The sequence below is a fragment of the Leucopleurus acutus genome (genome assembly GCF_964270905.1).
Source record: "Leucopleurus acutus genome assembly, chromosome: 19".
NCBI lineage: Eukaryota > Metazoa > Chordata > Mammalia > Artiodactyla > Delphinidae > Leucopleurus > Leucopleurus acutus.
In genome coordinates, this window is record NC_139161.1 from 58,822,411 (window position 1) to 58,838,251 (window position 15,841).

General features: G+C 39.5%; 1 protein-coding gene across 4 annotated transcripts in view; it reads left to right on the plus strand.

Annotated features, from left to right (window-relative positions):
* AKAP10 (A-kinase anchoring protein 10) overlaps window positions 1-15,571 on the plus strand; it is a 54,533-nt gene extending 38,962 nt beyond the window's left edge. For 2 of the 4 annotated variants that reach the window (XM_082859939.1, XM_082859937.1), the window contains exons 11-15: window positions 1,977-2,086; window positions 4,912-4,994; window positions 9,678-9,730; window positions 10,350-10,445; window positions 15,227-15,571. In XM_082859939.1, coding sequence (XP_082716065.1) covers window positions 1,977-2,086; window positions 4,912-4,994; window positions 9,678-9,730; window positions 10,350-10,445; window positions 15,227-15,259 — 375 coding nt within the window. In that variant the 3' untranslated portion in view covers window positions 15,260-15,571. Of the gene's footprint in view, window positions 1-1,976; window positions 2,087-4,911; window positions 4,995-7,956; window positions 8,322-9,677; window positions 9,731-10,349; window positions 10,446-13,793 lie in introns of those variants that run through there. The other 2 variants (XM_082859938.1, XM_082859940.1) reach the window with 2 other exon arrangements.
* The last annotated feature ends 270 nt before the right edge of the window (window positions 15,572-15,841 follow it).

Below are 15,841 nucleotides of genomic sequence, written 5' to 3' on the forward strand. Positions count from 1 at the left end.
TCCACGGCATGTGGGATCTTCCCGGACCGGGGCACGAACCCGTGTCCCCTGCATCGGCAGGCGGACTCTCAACCACTGCGCCACCAGGGAAGCTCTGCTACATTGTTTTGATTACTATGGTTTGCAGGCTCTGTTTTGAAATCGGGAGCTGTGTGTCCTCTGACTTTGTTTTTTTTTTTTTCATTTGCAAGACTGTTTTGGCTATTTGGGTCCCTTGTAGTTCCGTGTGAATTTTAGGATCAGCTTTAACAGTTTGATCAGGATTACACTGAATCTGTAGATTCCTTTAGGGAGTATTGCCATCTTAACAATATTAAGTCTTACAGTCCATGAACATGGAATATCATTCCATTTATTTAGGCCATCTTTAATTTTTTTCAGCAGTGTTTTGTAGTTTGAAATGTACAATTCTTACACCTCCTGGAGTCAGTTTATCCCCGAGTATTTTATTATTTTCAATGCTATTATAAATAGAAATTGTTTTCTTAATTTCATTTTCTGATTGTTCACTAAGTGTATAGAAATGTAACTGCTTTTCGTGTGTTTATCTTGTACCTTCAAGTTTACTAAATTCATTTGTTAGCTCTAATAGTTTTCTTGTGGATTCTTTAGGATTTTCTATATGTAAGGTCATGTCATCTGCGAATAGTAATAGTTTTCTTTCTTATCAACTTTAGATGCCTTTTATTTCCTTTTCTTGGCTAAACTGCTCTGGCTAGAACTTGCAGTACAGAAGTGGTGAAAGTGAGCATCTTTGTCTTTTTCCTGATTTCTCGGAGAAAGCTTTCAGTTTTTCATCATTTATTGTGATGTGTGGGATTTTTATAAATGCTCTTTATCAAGCTGAGGAAGTTCCCTACTATTCCTAATTTGTTGAATGTTTTTTATCATGAAAGGCTGTTGGATTTTATCAAATGCTCTTTCTGTATCAATTGAGGGGATTATGTGGGTTTTGGGGATTTACTCTGTTGTTATGGTATATTACATTAATTAATTATCAGATGTTAAACCAACCTTGCATTCTTGGGATAAATTCCACTTAGTTGTGGTATATAATTATTTTTATATGTTGCTAGTGTTTTGTTGAGGATTTTGCATCTGTACTCCTAAGAGATAGTGGTCTGTAGTTTTCTTTACTAGTGATATCTCATTTTGGTATCTTACCTCAGCGGCCTCATGGAAGTATTTCTCTGTTCTTTTATTCTGGTGCCTCTTTCTTTTTAATTATGTGCCCTTCTCAGCATGTAAAGAGAGCCCTTTTTACCCCTACTATAGGGTGTTCTGTAAGTGTCTGTTCAATTATTTTTTTAATTTAACCTATGCTTTAGTCATGGATGTTAAATGTATTCCTGTCTTTTGTTACTTGAAATAATGCTGCAATAAGTATTCCTGTGTATAAGTCATTTTGCATAAGTGTGAGTCTGTCTATAATTGAATTTTTAGAAGTGGAATTTCTGGGTCAACCCATGCCTCCGCATTTCACAGAAGTACCAATTATGACTTGCTTTTTTTTTTTTTGTGGGCATGAGGAGTAGGAGATAGAATGCTGGTCATTTTAGAAAGTTTCCTTTATCTTCTCTTTTGTCACACGGCCACACTGAGAATCAAAAGCATTCATGTTTATCCTGTAAAAGTTGGGCTTTACATTTATTAGGCAAGATACATATGCTTGGAAGAATGGGAGTTTTGCACGTTTGGGAACATAAGCACGTTTGTTCGAACTTCAGTCATTAAGGAAAATATATTTGCCACATAGACGCATGTGTCGTACGCTTTAGTATTGTGCTTCCCTCCTGTAGTTATGTTCAAGATGACATTTCAGAATCATTGCTGTTAAACATCTCATTAGTGACAGGGTTGAGTGAAAAGTGCATGTGTTTCAAACACTGAAGATTTTGTACGAATCTGTTATTCCAAACCCAGGACTGATTTGACTCCTGAATAACATACTACTAATTTCACAATTTCTGTTGTAGTCTAGTGTGAAAAAAGCCAGTGTTAAAATTCTGAAAAATTTTGATGAAGCGATAATTGTGGATGCTGCAAGTCTGGATCCAGAATCTTTGTATCAACGGACGTATGCAGGGTGAGCATCTTTTTTATTTTTTAATTTAAAAATTGTTTTCTACTCTCTTGAATATACCTGCAATGCACTAGAGCATGGTTAAGGGTGAAGGCTCAGGAGTGACTTCCTGGGTTTCAGTCTTGGCTCAGCCGCTTATGGCAAGCTACCTAACCTCTTTGTGTCTCAGGTTTTTCATCTGTAAAATGAGGATAATATTCCTGCTTCCTTGGGCTGGTGAGGGGATTAAATGAGATAATACGTGAAAAGCATTTAAAACATTGCCGGATGTCAGTGAACACTTGGTAAATATCATTGACATCATTATTCTACCACCATATACGACTCTGATGAGTGTCACGTTTACATAGTGTGTTTTAGGCTATCTCTTCCACATTTCATTGGATTCATATGTTAGCTATTTCAAAGTCTCTCTCTTAAAACCAAACTAAACTACAAAGATGCCGATATCATTCATCATGGACTGTATAACTATTACTGTTATCCCTCAGTAACTGCAGGGGATTGATTCTAGGACCCCCTCGGATACCAAAATCTGAGGATACTCAAGTTCCTTATAGGAAGTGGCCTAGTATTTTAAGCCTGTATAAATCATCTCTGGATTACTTATAATACCTAATAAAATGTCAGTGCTATGTAGATAGTTGTAAATACAATGTAAATGCTATGTAAATGGTTGGAATGCACAGCAAATTCAAGTTTTGCTTTTTGGAACTTTCTGGCTTTTTTTTCCCTGAAGTTTTCAGTCGGCAGTTGGTTGAGTCTGTGGATGTGGAACCTGCAGATACGGAGAACCAACTATACTTGGAAAAATGGAATAAAATGATTCCTTTGTATTTAAGAATTAACTTCGTTCTTTATTTTTTCCTGTAACAGAAAGACAGTGATTCCTGTGTTACAGCACTTCTTGATCCTTACCACAGATCAAATCATAAAATCACTTCCTCTTCCCTAAAGATGGCTTGAAAACACAGAAACCTGTGTAAAGGCATGATTACCGCACCCCAGTCCTGGCAGTACCATAAAAAAGGGATTTCAACATGTTTAATTGCTTTTACCAGAAAGTAAATTGATATTTGGGAGACCAAGAAGTCTGAAAAATACTTTGAAGTAAATAGAAGGTTATTTTGACCACATTGTCTTCAGCTGTATCAGTGTTGTAGTAATCTTTATTTCTTATTTTAGGAAATGGCGGACAGTAAGCCTAAATGAGTTAATTCCCAAAGATGATATTTATTCTTAAGGAATGGTTGGTTCATTTATTTCAAACCTGACTTAAGAAAGTTTATCAATTGCAAGGTGTTTTACTTCTATAGTTTTTTTTGTGTGTAAAATATATTTTAATTTGTAAAATATATATATAGTGTATAACATACATATTTTTTAAATTATAAAATGGGTCATAAATAGAGAAATAATTATTTTTCTCCATCTTTAGAGATAGTTTTCAGTGTTTGTTTTAGTTTTATGGTTTTAGCATCTTCCTGAAATTTTTCTAAAGGCAAACAAATTTGTATCAGTTGCTGTATTGGCACCCATATATTCATTGATGACTTATTAGGAAGGCTGTCTCTAAAATAAGATTCACTTTGCCAGAAATGAAGTAATATATAGGCATCATAGGATTCTTTTTTCTTCTTTTAACTTTTAATTACAAATATATTAATCTCTTCTTATAAAAATTAAATTTACAGATAAGGCTAATGTGCCCTTTGATTACACACCAATGCTTATTTCCCCCCCTTCCTTCTCAGGATAGTCACTGTTATGTTATTGTGTATATTTTTGTTTGCTTATTTTTATGTAACTGGTGTTATACTCTATGCTGTATCTTGTGCTTTCACTCATAGTGAGTTTGGAGATTTTTCTGTGTTAGTCTGTACATATTTACCTCATTTTTAACTATGTTGTAGTATTCCATAAATAATATTAATTATAGCTCATAACTGTGGCAAAATCTTCCATAATGTGGTATGTTACTATTTGGCTATTTTGGTATTAATGGGTTATTTAAATGGCTTGCAATTTTACTGTGATACACAGTATAGCAAAGACTTCCTTTTATATTTCCTTGTACCAAGAAGCAGATTTAAAATTTTCATAGCCCTTAACCAGTTTACAGTTTACCTGTAAAAGGATCTGTACATTTTACATTCTTACCAATCATTAATAAAGTTACTAATTTTCCCTGCATCCTTGTCAACAATAAATAATATCACACTTTAAATGTTTTACCAATTTGGGTTTGTTGCTTATGAGATTGAGCTTCTCTTGTCATGTTTGTTGGTTGTTCAGGTTTTTCTTCTGTGAATTGACTATCATCTCTTTTTCACATTTTTCTGTTGGGTAATTTCTTAGTGGTTTGTTGGAGTTCTGTATGTTTATGGTTATTAATTATCAGTTACTGCATCTATTAAAAATAAGACCTCTCACTGTATTTTTTGCCTTTTAACTTTGCTTCCTATTACTATAGCTTTATAATGTATATAATTATATTTTTATCTTGTTAGGGCAAGTCCTACCTTTTTGTTTCTTTTACAGAATTATCTTGACTATGCGTGTGCCTTTTCTGTATGAATTTTAGAGCTGTGAATTATCTGTTAACTCATGTTTCATAAACTTTTTGAGGATTTTGAATGGAATTGCATTGAATTAAAGATTGCTTTCTGTGGGCACAGTTCTTTTTGAAATTAGCCCCACTTAGAGTAACATGGGGTAGATATAAATTGTATTTCTAGCTTTCTAGATCTAGAAAAGATGCTTAAAAATTATTTTTTTAAAATTTTAAATTGATTTTTAGAAAGTATGTTCTTTTCATACTTATTTAGGAAGATGACATTTGGAAGAGTTAGTGACTTGGGGCAGTTCATCCGAGAATCTGAGCCTGAACCTGATGTAAAGAAATCGAAAGGTTTGTGGTGTTTTTATACGTTGTATCAAGCCTTTACTCACATTAGTTACTGACTGTAAGTAAAGCATCGTTGAAGATTTAAACTATTTTGCCAGGTAACTGCCATCTCTTGACCTTGTGTTTATAGTCACGAGCAAGTGCAAGGGCTTCGTGTAGTCAGGTCTCAGTGCAGTCTCTCTCTGAATCAGAAGTTACTGAACTTGCTTTACCATTACAGAAGGCGCATCTGCATGAAAAGATACTCTTCACCTTTTGATTTAAAGGCAAAATACCCAATCCAGGTTGGACTTGAGGCTTATCTTGATACCCTTTATTTTACTAAATTTCCTCTGAATTGCTGAAAGTTATTATGAAATATATGTGGAAAATATTAATAGGTTGAAATTGAAATCCTTTGTTTAATCAGCAAAAGAGTGCTTGGTTAATTCCAAGAGTTAAACACAGACATACTCTTTGTGACTGAGCTCAGCTTCCAAACAGTTGGTTTACACAGGAAGATTTAGGAAACCACTGTGGATCCATTCGATAATATGTAGAAAATTTTCAGTCTGATTGGATTGACAGTATTATCTTGAGTAAAAGATATTAACTTTTGTTAGAAGAAAATGTTCCATTTTGATAAGTGTGTTTAAAATTAAGAGCTATTGGCAGTCTTCCTATTGAATTGAACTGCATTTCTATTCTGTTTATCTTATTTTTTAATACACGAATTGTTTATGTAATGATTTGCACCACATTTTTTTTTAATAGTTACTAACTTTAGATTTTGTTTGTTTATTTTTTGGCTGTGTTGGCTCTTCGTTGCCACGTGGGCTTTCTCTAGTTGCAGCTAGCGGGGGCTACTCTTCGTTGTGGTGCGCGGACTTCTCATTGTGGTGGCTTCTCCTGTTGTGGAGCACGGGCTCTAGGCGCGCAGGCTTCAGTAGTTATGGCACGTGGGCTTCAGTAGTTGTGGCTCATGGGCTTAGTTGCTCCGTGGCATGTGGGATCTTCCCGGGCCAGGGCTCGAACCCGTGTATCCCACATTGGCGGATTCTTAACCACTGCACCACCAGGGAAGCCCTGCACCACTTTTATGTTGATGAATAATCTACTTTGGGGTCAGATATAAATTAACAGAGTAAACAAAAAGTGCAACAATTGTTGAAATAATTTAAACGAAGAAAGGGCCTGTTAACCTATTTGTCTTCATTAGTTTATCCAAAAAATTGATTTTATTTCCTATTTAGCCAGAGAAGTCTGAGGTACACAGTTGGGAAAGTGTAAAGACCGAAGGAAGTCTGCACAGCTCATTCTGTAAATAATTATTGAGTGCCTCCGTGCACTCAGACTCACGGGGCAGTTAGAAGATACAGAGCCTGTTGTTAGGAAACTTACAGTCCAGTAGTGTCTTTTATTGGGTAGAAGTTGAATACTAGGAAGAGATCAGTGGTAGCCTAGGTGTAGAGAAAGTGCTGGACAACCTCTGGAGGTATCGGTCAGGAATGCCTCTACTGTCATCAGGTAGCTTCTGTCAGAGAGGGTAATGGGGTCTCCAGTAATAATAGAGTCTCTGAGCTGTTTGGGTTTTTTTTCTGAAGCTGGTCTTATTCCTTTGACAGCTCATAAGGTGCTGCTGCTCCAGAGAATAGGTGTTGGGTGTTTGCAGTTTGTTTTTGTATTATATGAATTAAGATATATTAAAGATATATGAGTAAAGATGAAGGTAAGATGTACAAAAAACTTTTCCCCAAATCACTGTCTCTGCTTATTCTATTCATTCAGTCTCTTCATATTATTCGTTTGTTCATTCATTCTAACATTTGAGTGCCTACTATATGCATCTACTGCTCTAAATACTGGGAAGAAAATAAGATTCCTGCCCTCATGGAACTAACGTTATAGTGGAGGGACAGTAAACAGATAAATACAGTGTGTGTGTCTGTCTGTCTGTGTTTATACACAGACATATAAGCAGAGTGAGGGACTGGAAGAATGGTGGGTAGTGCTGTCTTAGAAGTGGTTGTCAGGAAAGGTCTCACGGAGGAAGTAGCATTTTGAGTAGACACCTGAGCGGAACGGGGGACTAAGCCCTGGCTCATTCGAATCGTAGATGATACATCTGTGGGTACCGCCTCCTTCTTCTACAGGTGAAGAAGTTGAGGATCAGGGAAATGGTAACTCGTTACGGATCACAGAGCAGATAGAGCGCAGCCTCGAGCTTTGGTTCAGAATACCACGTTTGTTTGCAGTTCAGCTCTGCTTCGTCCCCCTTCATCTCCTTGCTGAGGGCAGCTGCGAAGAATGTTTGTCATTTACCAACCTGTAGTTTCATTTTCGATTTTAAAGCTCTGATAGTAGAGCACAGAAGAAAGGACTATGTTTTGGGGTGGGTGTATCTCAGAAGCTTCTGAGAATGTGAGAACTTTGCTTTCAGGGCAAGCAAGGTAATTTTAAAAGTTACCTTCACATCATCTAGGAGAAAGTGTAACAAGAAGGAATTGTAGAGGATGTTGTGAGAAGGTAGTCCCTGCAGTGGCAGTCTCCTCGTGCACCGGTGCAGTGGTGGGAGATAGAGCCGCATGTACGCTGTGAAAGCCCACGCATGTCATACTAAGAAGCCTGCGGTACTGTCTGTTGAGCACCAGAGATTTCTAATCAGAGTGCAGTGAGATGCATTTTTCTGGCTGTAGTCTGCGAATGAATTGGAGTTGGGGAGAGACTGGTATCAGAGATTCAGGTAGTAGTCAGATAGTGTAATTTGCTAGTAATGTAGATAGAAGAAAAAGAGGATCCGAGGATAGGTAGTGGTAGCAGGAACTAGAAGGTCAGATTTATAAGACTTCCAAGGGGGAATTCAGGAGACTACATCCAAGGTGGAATTTGGTGACAGATTTCCTACGGAGAGCAGATGAGGAAAGCAGATGAGTTTTCTAATATCAGTTCTCTAGATGAAGCATTATGATGTTAATTTTTAACAGAGGATTAAATTAATTTCTGAGATAGAGGCTACAAGAAAAAGAGTACATGGGAGATAGAAGAGCTCAACTCGGAACATGTTATGTTTGAGGTGTTAGGACAATTTGTAAGTATTGGTTTGACACCCAATGACAAGTTTTTGAGTTATTTGCATTTTGAAGGAAGTTAAAGCCACAGGAGGGGATGAGATGCCCCAGAGAGAAAGTGCTGAACGGAATGGAATCCTGATGAAGCTCCTTGTTAAAGGGGGAAGGGATGCACAGGAGTCAAAGACATTAGAGGGCATTAGAAGAGGAGGAGGAAGTGTTCACAAGTACGCTGCCAACAGGGTGACTGCAGGGGAGCCCGAGGACAGAGCATTGCGGCAGGGGTGAGACTATAGGCAGAGTATGTAATGTTGTGGCCCTGCTGGCTCTGCTTGGCTATAAAATTTAACTAGATCAGTGTTCAAACTTTTAGCTAATAATACAAAACATTGGGCTTCCCTGGTGGCTCAGTGATTAAGAATCCGCCTGCCAAGGCAGGGGACACGGGTTCGAGCCCTGGTCCGGGAAGATCCCACATGCTGCGGAGCACCTGAGCCCGTGTGCCACAGCTGCTGAGCCTGCGCTTTAGAGCCTGCGAGCCACAACTGCTGAGCCCACGTGCTGCAACTACTGAAGCCCTCACGCCTACAGCCCGTGCTCCGCAGCGAGAGAAGCTACCACAATGAGAAGCCCACATGCCGCAATTAAGAGTAGCCCCAGCTCGATGCAACTAGAGAAAGCCCGTGCACAGCAACGAAGACCCAACACAGCCAAAAATAAATAGATAAATAAATAATAAATTTGTAATAATAATTTAAAAAAAAAGAAAGCCATTGTTTTAAAAAATAAATAAAATAAAAATATATTAAGAGGAAAGGATCCAGGTTTTGTTTTTTTTAATGAATGCTGCAGTTTACTATAGCATATCCCAGTCATTGAACTAATCAGGATCTTGCCTAAGAAATAATCTACCAACCACTTGGTTTAAGGCAAAGTTAGGATGTGAGCCTATATGTATTAATGAAAGGATAAGCTGTGTATTTTATACCTGGAAATAGAGGCTAGCCTACGTCCTTGGTGACTCCTCAGCATCTAGAGTACAGATGTAGATAGACTTGTGTGTCTCCTGGGAAGTTGAGGTGTATTATGGCCTGGACAGAGCATGGCTGTTTAAAACTCTGATCTTACCCAGCAAATTTACACAGACCAGAGATCCAGCATGTAGTGGCATAATCTGCACTGGAAGCCCTTTTGTATAGGAGCTGATCCAAAAGATTTATATACATGACATCTCCTGATGTATTTCTAGATTCTTATCTCAAGACCAGATCCTGGTCATGGTTTTATTTGATCTTTGAATGTTTACTGCAGATTTAACACTAGATGATAGTTTCTTTCATCAAGTGAGGAGAATAGAAGAAACCTCTAGAGCTCTAAAACAGCTTTTCAAAGTTTTTCAAACCATAATATTTGCAAGTTAAATACTCTGCTATGGAGCCAATATAATCAGTTTTTATTAATGGTAATATTCCTTAATTTTGGGGTGAGGTTGTACCCCAAAAATAGTATCTTTTAAAAAAGATACATCTTTAAAAAAAGAATATCTTTTAAAAGCTGGGAAATAGATGTTTATATAAGAGCATTTTTTAATGTAAAATTACGCATGAGGTCTACATTCAACTTTGGCTTTGTTTACTAGGATCCATGTTCTCTCAAGCTATGAAGAAATGGGTGCAAGGAAATACTGATGAGGTAAATTCTGCTTTTAGTGTAAACAGATTCCTGTTTATAAGGGACACTTACTCTAAGCAAGGTTTCGAGTTTTCTCTTTCCTTAGTTCCCTTGCTTAAGCAGCATGGTACATCGCTGCTTCCTTATCTAGGAGATAACAAGAAGGGGTTGGCCCTCCGTAGCATCTCACAGTTGCCTGGTAGAGGCAGTGGAGGTATCCTCAGTCCAGAGTCTGGCCAGTGAAAAATATCCAAGCAGTCAAGGTTCCATTAATCAGCAGAGGCACCAGTAACAGTGTAGAAACAAAAGCTCAGTGTTTCCTTCCTCACTGTCTGTTATACTTTCAGAAGTAGAGGCTTGCTTTTTGAATAGTTAAGTACATTGAAAGATGAGAGTGGAAAAAGAAAGATGTTTTGTTTTGACCACCTAACATGAAAATAGTCATGATGTCGGATAGACAGTGAAGAGCATGTTAATATATCACGACCAGAGGGTGGCCCGGGTCCTTTCATACGTGGGGACGTGCTTCTTCCCAAATAAGTAGAAATGATATGCATATACAGGTGTGTTTAGAACATTAATAATGTTTGCTTATTCTTCTAGTGAATAACCATTATCAACAGTTTAATTACTTTTATAGGCCCAGGAAGAGCTAGCTTGGAAGATTGCTAAAATGATAGTCAGTGATGTTATGCAGCAGGCACAGTGTGATCAGCCGTTAGAGAAGTCCACAAAGGTAAGGATGATTTGTGTTCTGATCTAGCGTGTGTAAAACTGAAGAGAATTAGATCCCAGAGACACAAAAATTTAAAAGGACATAAGGGAGCTTCTGCTTCTGCTGTTGAAGTGTTAACTGCTATAGGAATTGCCCTCTCATTATAAACAACTAGAAAACTGACAAACTAAATGAAACAGCTATTTCCAGATATTAGACAACACGCAGTAGAGGACTTTAATCCTTGAAAGGAAGGTAACATTGAGATGATCCCTAGTTCACTTCCTGGAAGCAGTTTCCAAAGTGTAGGGAGGACAAACTGTAAGCTTTCAATGAATTTTAAAGGATTGAAAGCATACAGTTTCTTCTCTGACCATAAAGGAATTAAACAAGAAATCAGTAACAGAAAGATATATGGAGGGAATTCCCTGGCTGTCCTGTGGTTAGGATTCTGGGCTTTCACTGCTGAGGGCCTGGGTTCAGTCCCTGGTCGGGGAGCTAGGATCTCACAAGCTGTGTGGCACAGCCAAAAAAAAATAAAAGAGAAAGAAAGGTATGTGGAAAATCCCCAAATATTTTGAAATTAACATACTTCTGAGTAACCCATTAGTCAAAGAAGAAATCAAAAGGAATATTAGAAAATATTTTGGACTGAAAACACAACATAGTAGAATCTGCCCTCCCTATTCGTGGGCTCCACATCTGAAGGTTTCACATCCATGGATTCAACCAGCCACAAATCAAAAATATATTAAAAAAAAAAAATTTCCATGAAGTTCCAAAAAGCAGAACTTGAATTTGCCATGGCCTGGCAACTATTTACATAGCATTTGCATTGAATTAGGTATTACAAGTAAGCTAGAGGTGATTTCAGATACACAGGATGAGGTGTGTAGGTTATATGCAAATACTGTGCCATTTTATGGAAGGCACTTGAGCATTCTCGGATTTTGGTATCTGCAGGGGTCCTGGAACCAATCCCCCACCATTACTAAGGGACAACTATATTTGTGGGATACTGCTAAAGCAGTTCTTATAGGTAAATTTATAGCATTAAATATTTATAATAGAAAAGAGGAAAAATCACAGTCTTCTATCTTAAGAAACTAGAAAATGAGTAAATGAAACCCAGAGAAAGCAGAAAGAAGGAAGTAATAAAGATAAAGGTGAATATCGATTACTTTTTTTTTTTGGATCTACTAAGTCATTTACACTCTTCCATTTTATTGTTGCCTCTTCTCTCACTTTTCCCTTTCATGTGACTTTGGTTTTTTGTTTGGTTTTTTGTTTGTTTGTTTGTTTGTTTTTGCGGTACGCGAGCCTCTCACTGCTGCGGCCCCTCCCACTGCGGAGCACAGGCTCCGGACGCGCAGGTCCAGCGGCCATGGCTCACGGGTCCAGCCGCTCCGCGGTATGTGGGATCCTCCCGGACCAGGGCACGAACCCCTGTCCCCTGCATCAGCAGGCGGACTCTCTGGGTTTTTTTTTTTTTTAAGTACTACTTTAGGAAGGAGTGAATTGAATGGATGTGATCAATCTGCCATCTTTACCTGGAGGTCAACAACAGTAATTATTAGGAAATTCTGACTTGCCCCCAACTGAATACTCTGTTTTTCTATGGCTTCACCAGCTGTGCCCACAAGAGCCACACAAATAACCCAGCAAATTGGAGGCAGCCCCTTAGCGCCCCCAGTTATCTCTTCAGGCGAAGACTCCCAGTTCCTCCACCACCTTTGCTTTCTGTAACTTGAGTTGACTCACAAAGACTTCATGTGACAGGAGAACCTCTGCTCAGACTCTTTGTGAAGGTGTTAAACTCTTCTGTCTACTTTATCAGGAGTTAGGAACACTATGTTAGTTACCTGTGTTAGTTACTTGTGTTCAGATGGAGGCGTGAACTTAGATTTGGGTCCAGCATCACCTTTCCTTGCTATCTTTGTAGCCAACTTTTTACTCTGTTACTACCAGAGCTTGGTTTAATTTTGAACTTTTCACTGAGCTGATTCATACCAAAACTCTGTTTACTTTTGCAGACTCCATCCTCTTTTCTATGTAAGGGTGATAATTTTTGCCTATATTCACTGGCTCAGTCAAACCCAGAATAGCAAATAACATGGTAAAGGTGCATAAAGAAGTGCAAGGTAGTTACTTTTGTGCTTCCCCATTGTCATGTTGATGATCAAATGTTTGACAATATGAAAATGTTCTTTAGAAACCATTTTGGAAAGCAGATGTTTAAACTTAAGGCTTTTCATTGGAGTTGTGTGTTCAGATTTTATTACCATATGCTTTTCATTTCTAAGATATACAGATATATTTTGCGTTTAACCTTGCTAGACCTTCTCTTTGGCTGGCCAAGATGATTGTCCTGCCTGTCCTTTAGGAATCAGCAGTGTATTGGTATGGAAAAAGCAGTAGGCCGGCAGACCTCGTTCAGTCCATTTTTAGTAGGTGTGACCTTTTGCAAGTTAATTTTCTCCGGTCCCTTCATTTCCTTATCAGTAGATCAGAGAAGTTGGACAAGAAAATCTCATAAGATCCCCTGTAATTCTCATTCCATGAATGTGTGAATGTGAGAAGTCCTACACCCACAAAGGAGTACCCAACCCCTCTTTAACCCCTGTGGATACCTCTCTGCTTTGAATCACCTACTCTACATTTGTCTATAGAAAGCACTTGGGCATTTAATGTAAATGACCTCACAGCATTACTGAATTGTTTCATGTGTTTATGTCCCATCTCACAAATAGCAGGGACCATGTCTCCTGTGATGTTTGTTTCCTCCCCAGTGCAGTGAAAAAGAGGACTCAGCCTCAGAAGCTTGGCCTTAGGAGGCCAGAAGATCAAAGCTCTCTGTTTTCTTTCTAAAGGCTTTGGCGCATTCCATATTATGGCTCTGTCTTCATCTAATGAATCCCCTGTGGATGGTCACTTAGGTCGTTTGGGATCGTTCCCTGTTACAAACAATACTTTGATGAATGTGTATGTAAGTCTTTGCCCTCTCTTATGAGTATGCTTTAGAGTTAATTCCTAGAAGCAGAATTATCTGTCAAAAAGTAGATGTTTCGTTCTAATATCTGTTGCCAAAACGGAAAGATAAAAGCAAGTCTGGGTGCCAGTCCTCGTTATATAACCTTCAGGTGGGTTGCTTGGCCTCCTTAGGCTTCCATTCACTCAGCTGTAAAGGAAGCTAATTAGGGCATTTTACCTCCCGTGATTGTAGTCGGGTCCTGGCTGTCATGAGCGCTGGTATGTAGTAGGCGCTCACCAAGTGTAAGTGTTGGTGCCCTTCTTCCTTAATCTGTGATGGTAATGTGTCACTGGTTGTAGAAATGTACCTTACCTTTTTCTTTTCCTTTCTTTCATCAGCTATGACTCAAGACCTGAGATAGAGGAAATCTGCTTTTGGAAAATAGGAGAACTTTTTTCCTTTGGTTGGATTCTTCCCCACAGCCAGTGAAAACAGAGCACTGTATTTCTTCTCACTGTTGTTCCCGAGAAAGAATGGCAGACAATCCTAGACTTCCACCGTCGGCAGAGTGTCGCGTAGACACATCTGCACATGTTGATCACACAGTGAAGGTTGTAGAGACAGAGTGGTGTTGTTTACATTACTAGAGAATTACTAGTTTTCCAATGGCAATAACCCATGTGTGGAAGAGTGTTACTCCACTGGGATAGGCAGGGGCCACACGCCATGGGAGACGCAGAGGCGTAGAGCCGGTATTTGATGCACCTCCCTTGGCGGTGACCCACCCCAACAGCATCAGACAGCGGGTACCAGAGGGGCCTCGCTTGGTCTCCTGAACAGGCAGGTGAGTCGGCCCCTCAGGAGCCAGGCAGTGCGGCGCCAGCAGGTGGCTTTTCTTCCGGGGAGCGGGGTCTGCACAGAGGCGTCAGTTTGGGAGGAAGCTCACGGGCCGTGAGTCAAGTCTTGGTGACGTTGTCCTCCCCTTTGGTGACAGTGTATGGTTTTCACGTTTTAATTGCTCCTGAGACGCAGTACTCTTAAAACCAGCTCCCCCGCTGCCGGAAGGGCGAGCCTCTGCACTGCAAGTGGTAGGACTTGCTCCTCCGAGATTCTGGGCTCCGGTGACGTCACCTCCCCTCAGAGTACTTGTGGAAAGGGATGTGCAACAGCCATCACTCCAGTTTTCCCCTGTGGTTCCTTGAACAAAATGTTTATTCCCAGATTGTAGAGTTTTTAAAGAAGGTGGGCGGGCAGGTGTGGAGACAGAGAGGCACTCAGTTCTGACTCTCTCCTCTTCTTTGCTCTGCGCTGGGAAATGTGCAGGTTGTGGCCTTTTTCTTCTGTCTGTGGGGTAACGAGAGGCCCCTCCCTGCACTTCCACTTGGTCAGCTTCAGGGTCTGGACCTCGCTGCCATGGGCGGGGCCGCCCTGTCGGCCAGCACACTCCATGCAGGCGGTGCCAGTGCTGCCTCACCGCACGGACTGTTGGAGGGAAAGAACGTTCTCTTAGGTGTTACTGCTTTTGCTCAGACTTTGCAAAAAATACATATATACACATATGAATATATAATTATCACCTCTGTCCTTGAGAAAGTCTTGAATGAACAGAGAATTTATTCCACTGCAATATTTGGTTGTATAGACATGCACTGTTTCATCAACAGAAGAAGCAGAAAGGCTGTGTATGAGTTTTTGGTACTATGTACCACCTCTGTTATTCTTCTAAAGTGAAGTATTCATGTACTTAAACCATATTCTATTTAATTGTGTTTGATTTTAAAATATATATATATGAATTATATTTAAAATTGTGTCAACTTTCTGCTTTCAGGGCATTTATGGCTCCTCTGTTGGGATGTGTTGATTCTTCCCAATATTTCCATTTGCTTTACAAGAACCCAGAACATGAGCCACTCCTGGACTCAGCCTTGTGTTTGGAGCGTATGGCATAGACCTGAGGTGTTATTAGATGCATATGTTGTGATTGACTCACTTTGTTCTTTTAACAGAATATTTCCATCCACTTCACTTTGCTTCAACCTTTAAATAACAGAAAAGCAATATAAAGGTCATAGAATAAACTGTGGTTTTGGGTGACTCTTGCTGCCTCTGCATGGTTTGAAATAACATTTTCCGTAAGACTCTAGGCTATTTAAACTAGTGCTTTCAGTTAAGATACTGTCCAGTCATGTCTTTGTGTGCGTTGTGTGCTTCGGAGCTAGAGATGTCGGTAGTTGTAAGGTTCTTAAAAGGAAAAGAATAGCAAGTTTGAGACTGGGTTACTTTTTCTGCCCCGCCCACTGTAGGACACAGAAGCAAAGTGTGGCCTGAAACTGGTAGCCAGACGAGACATATGCTCTCACGGAGCTCCTTGCGCTTATTTTCAGATTAGGATTGGAATCGTCTGACCTCGAGTGCCAGGCTCTGTGTGGTGTGCCCACAAAAT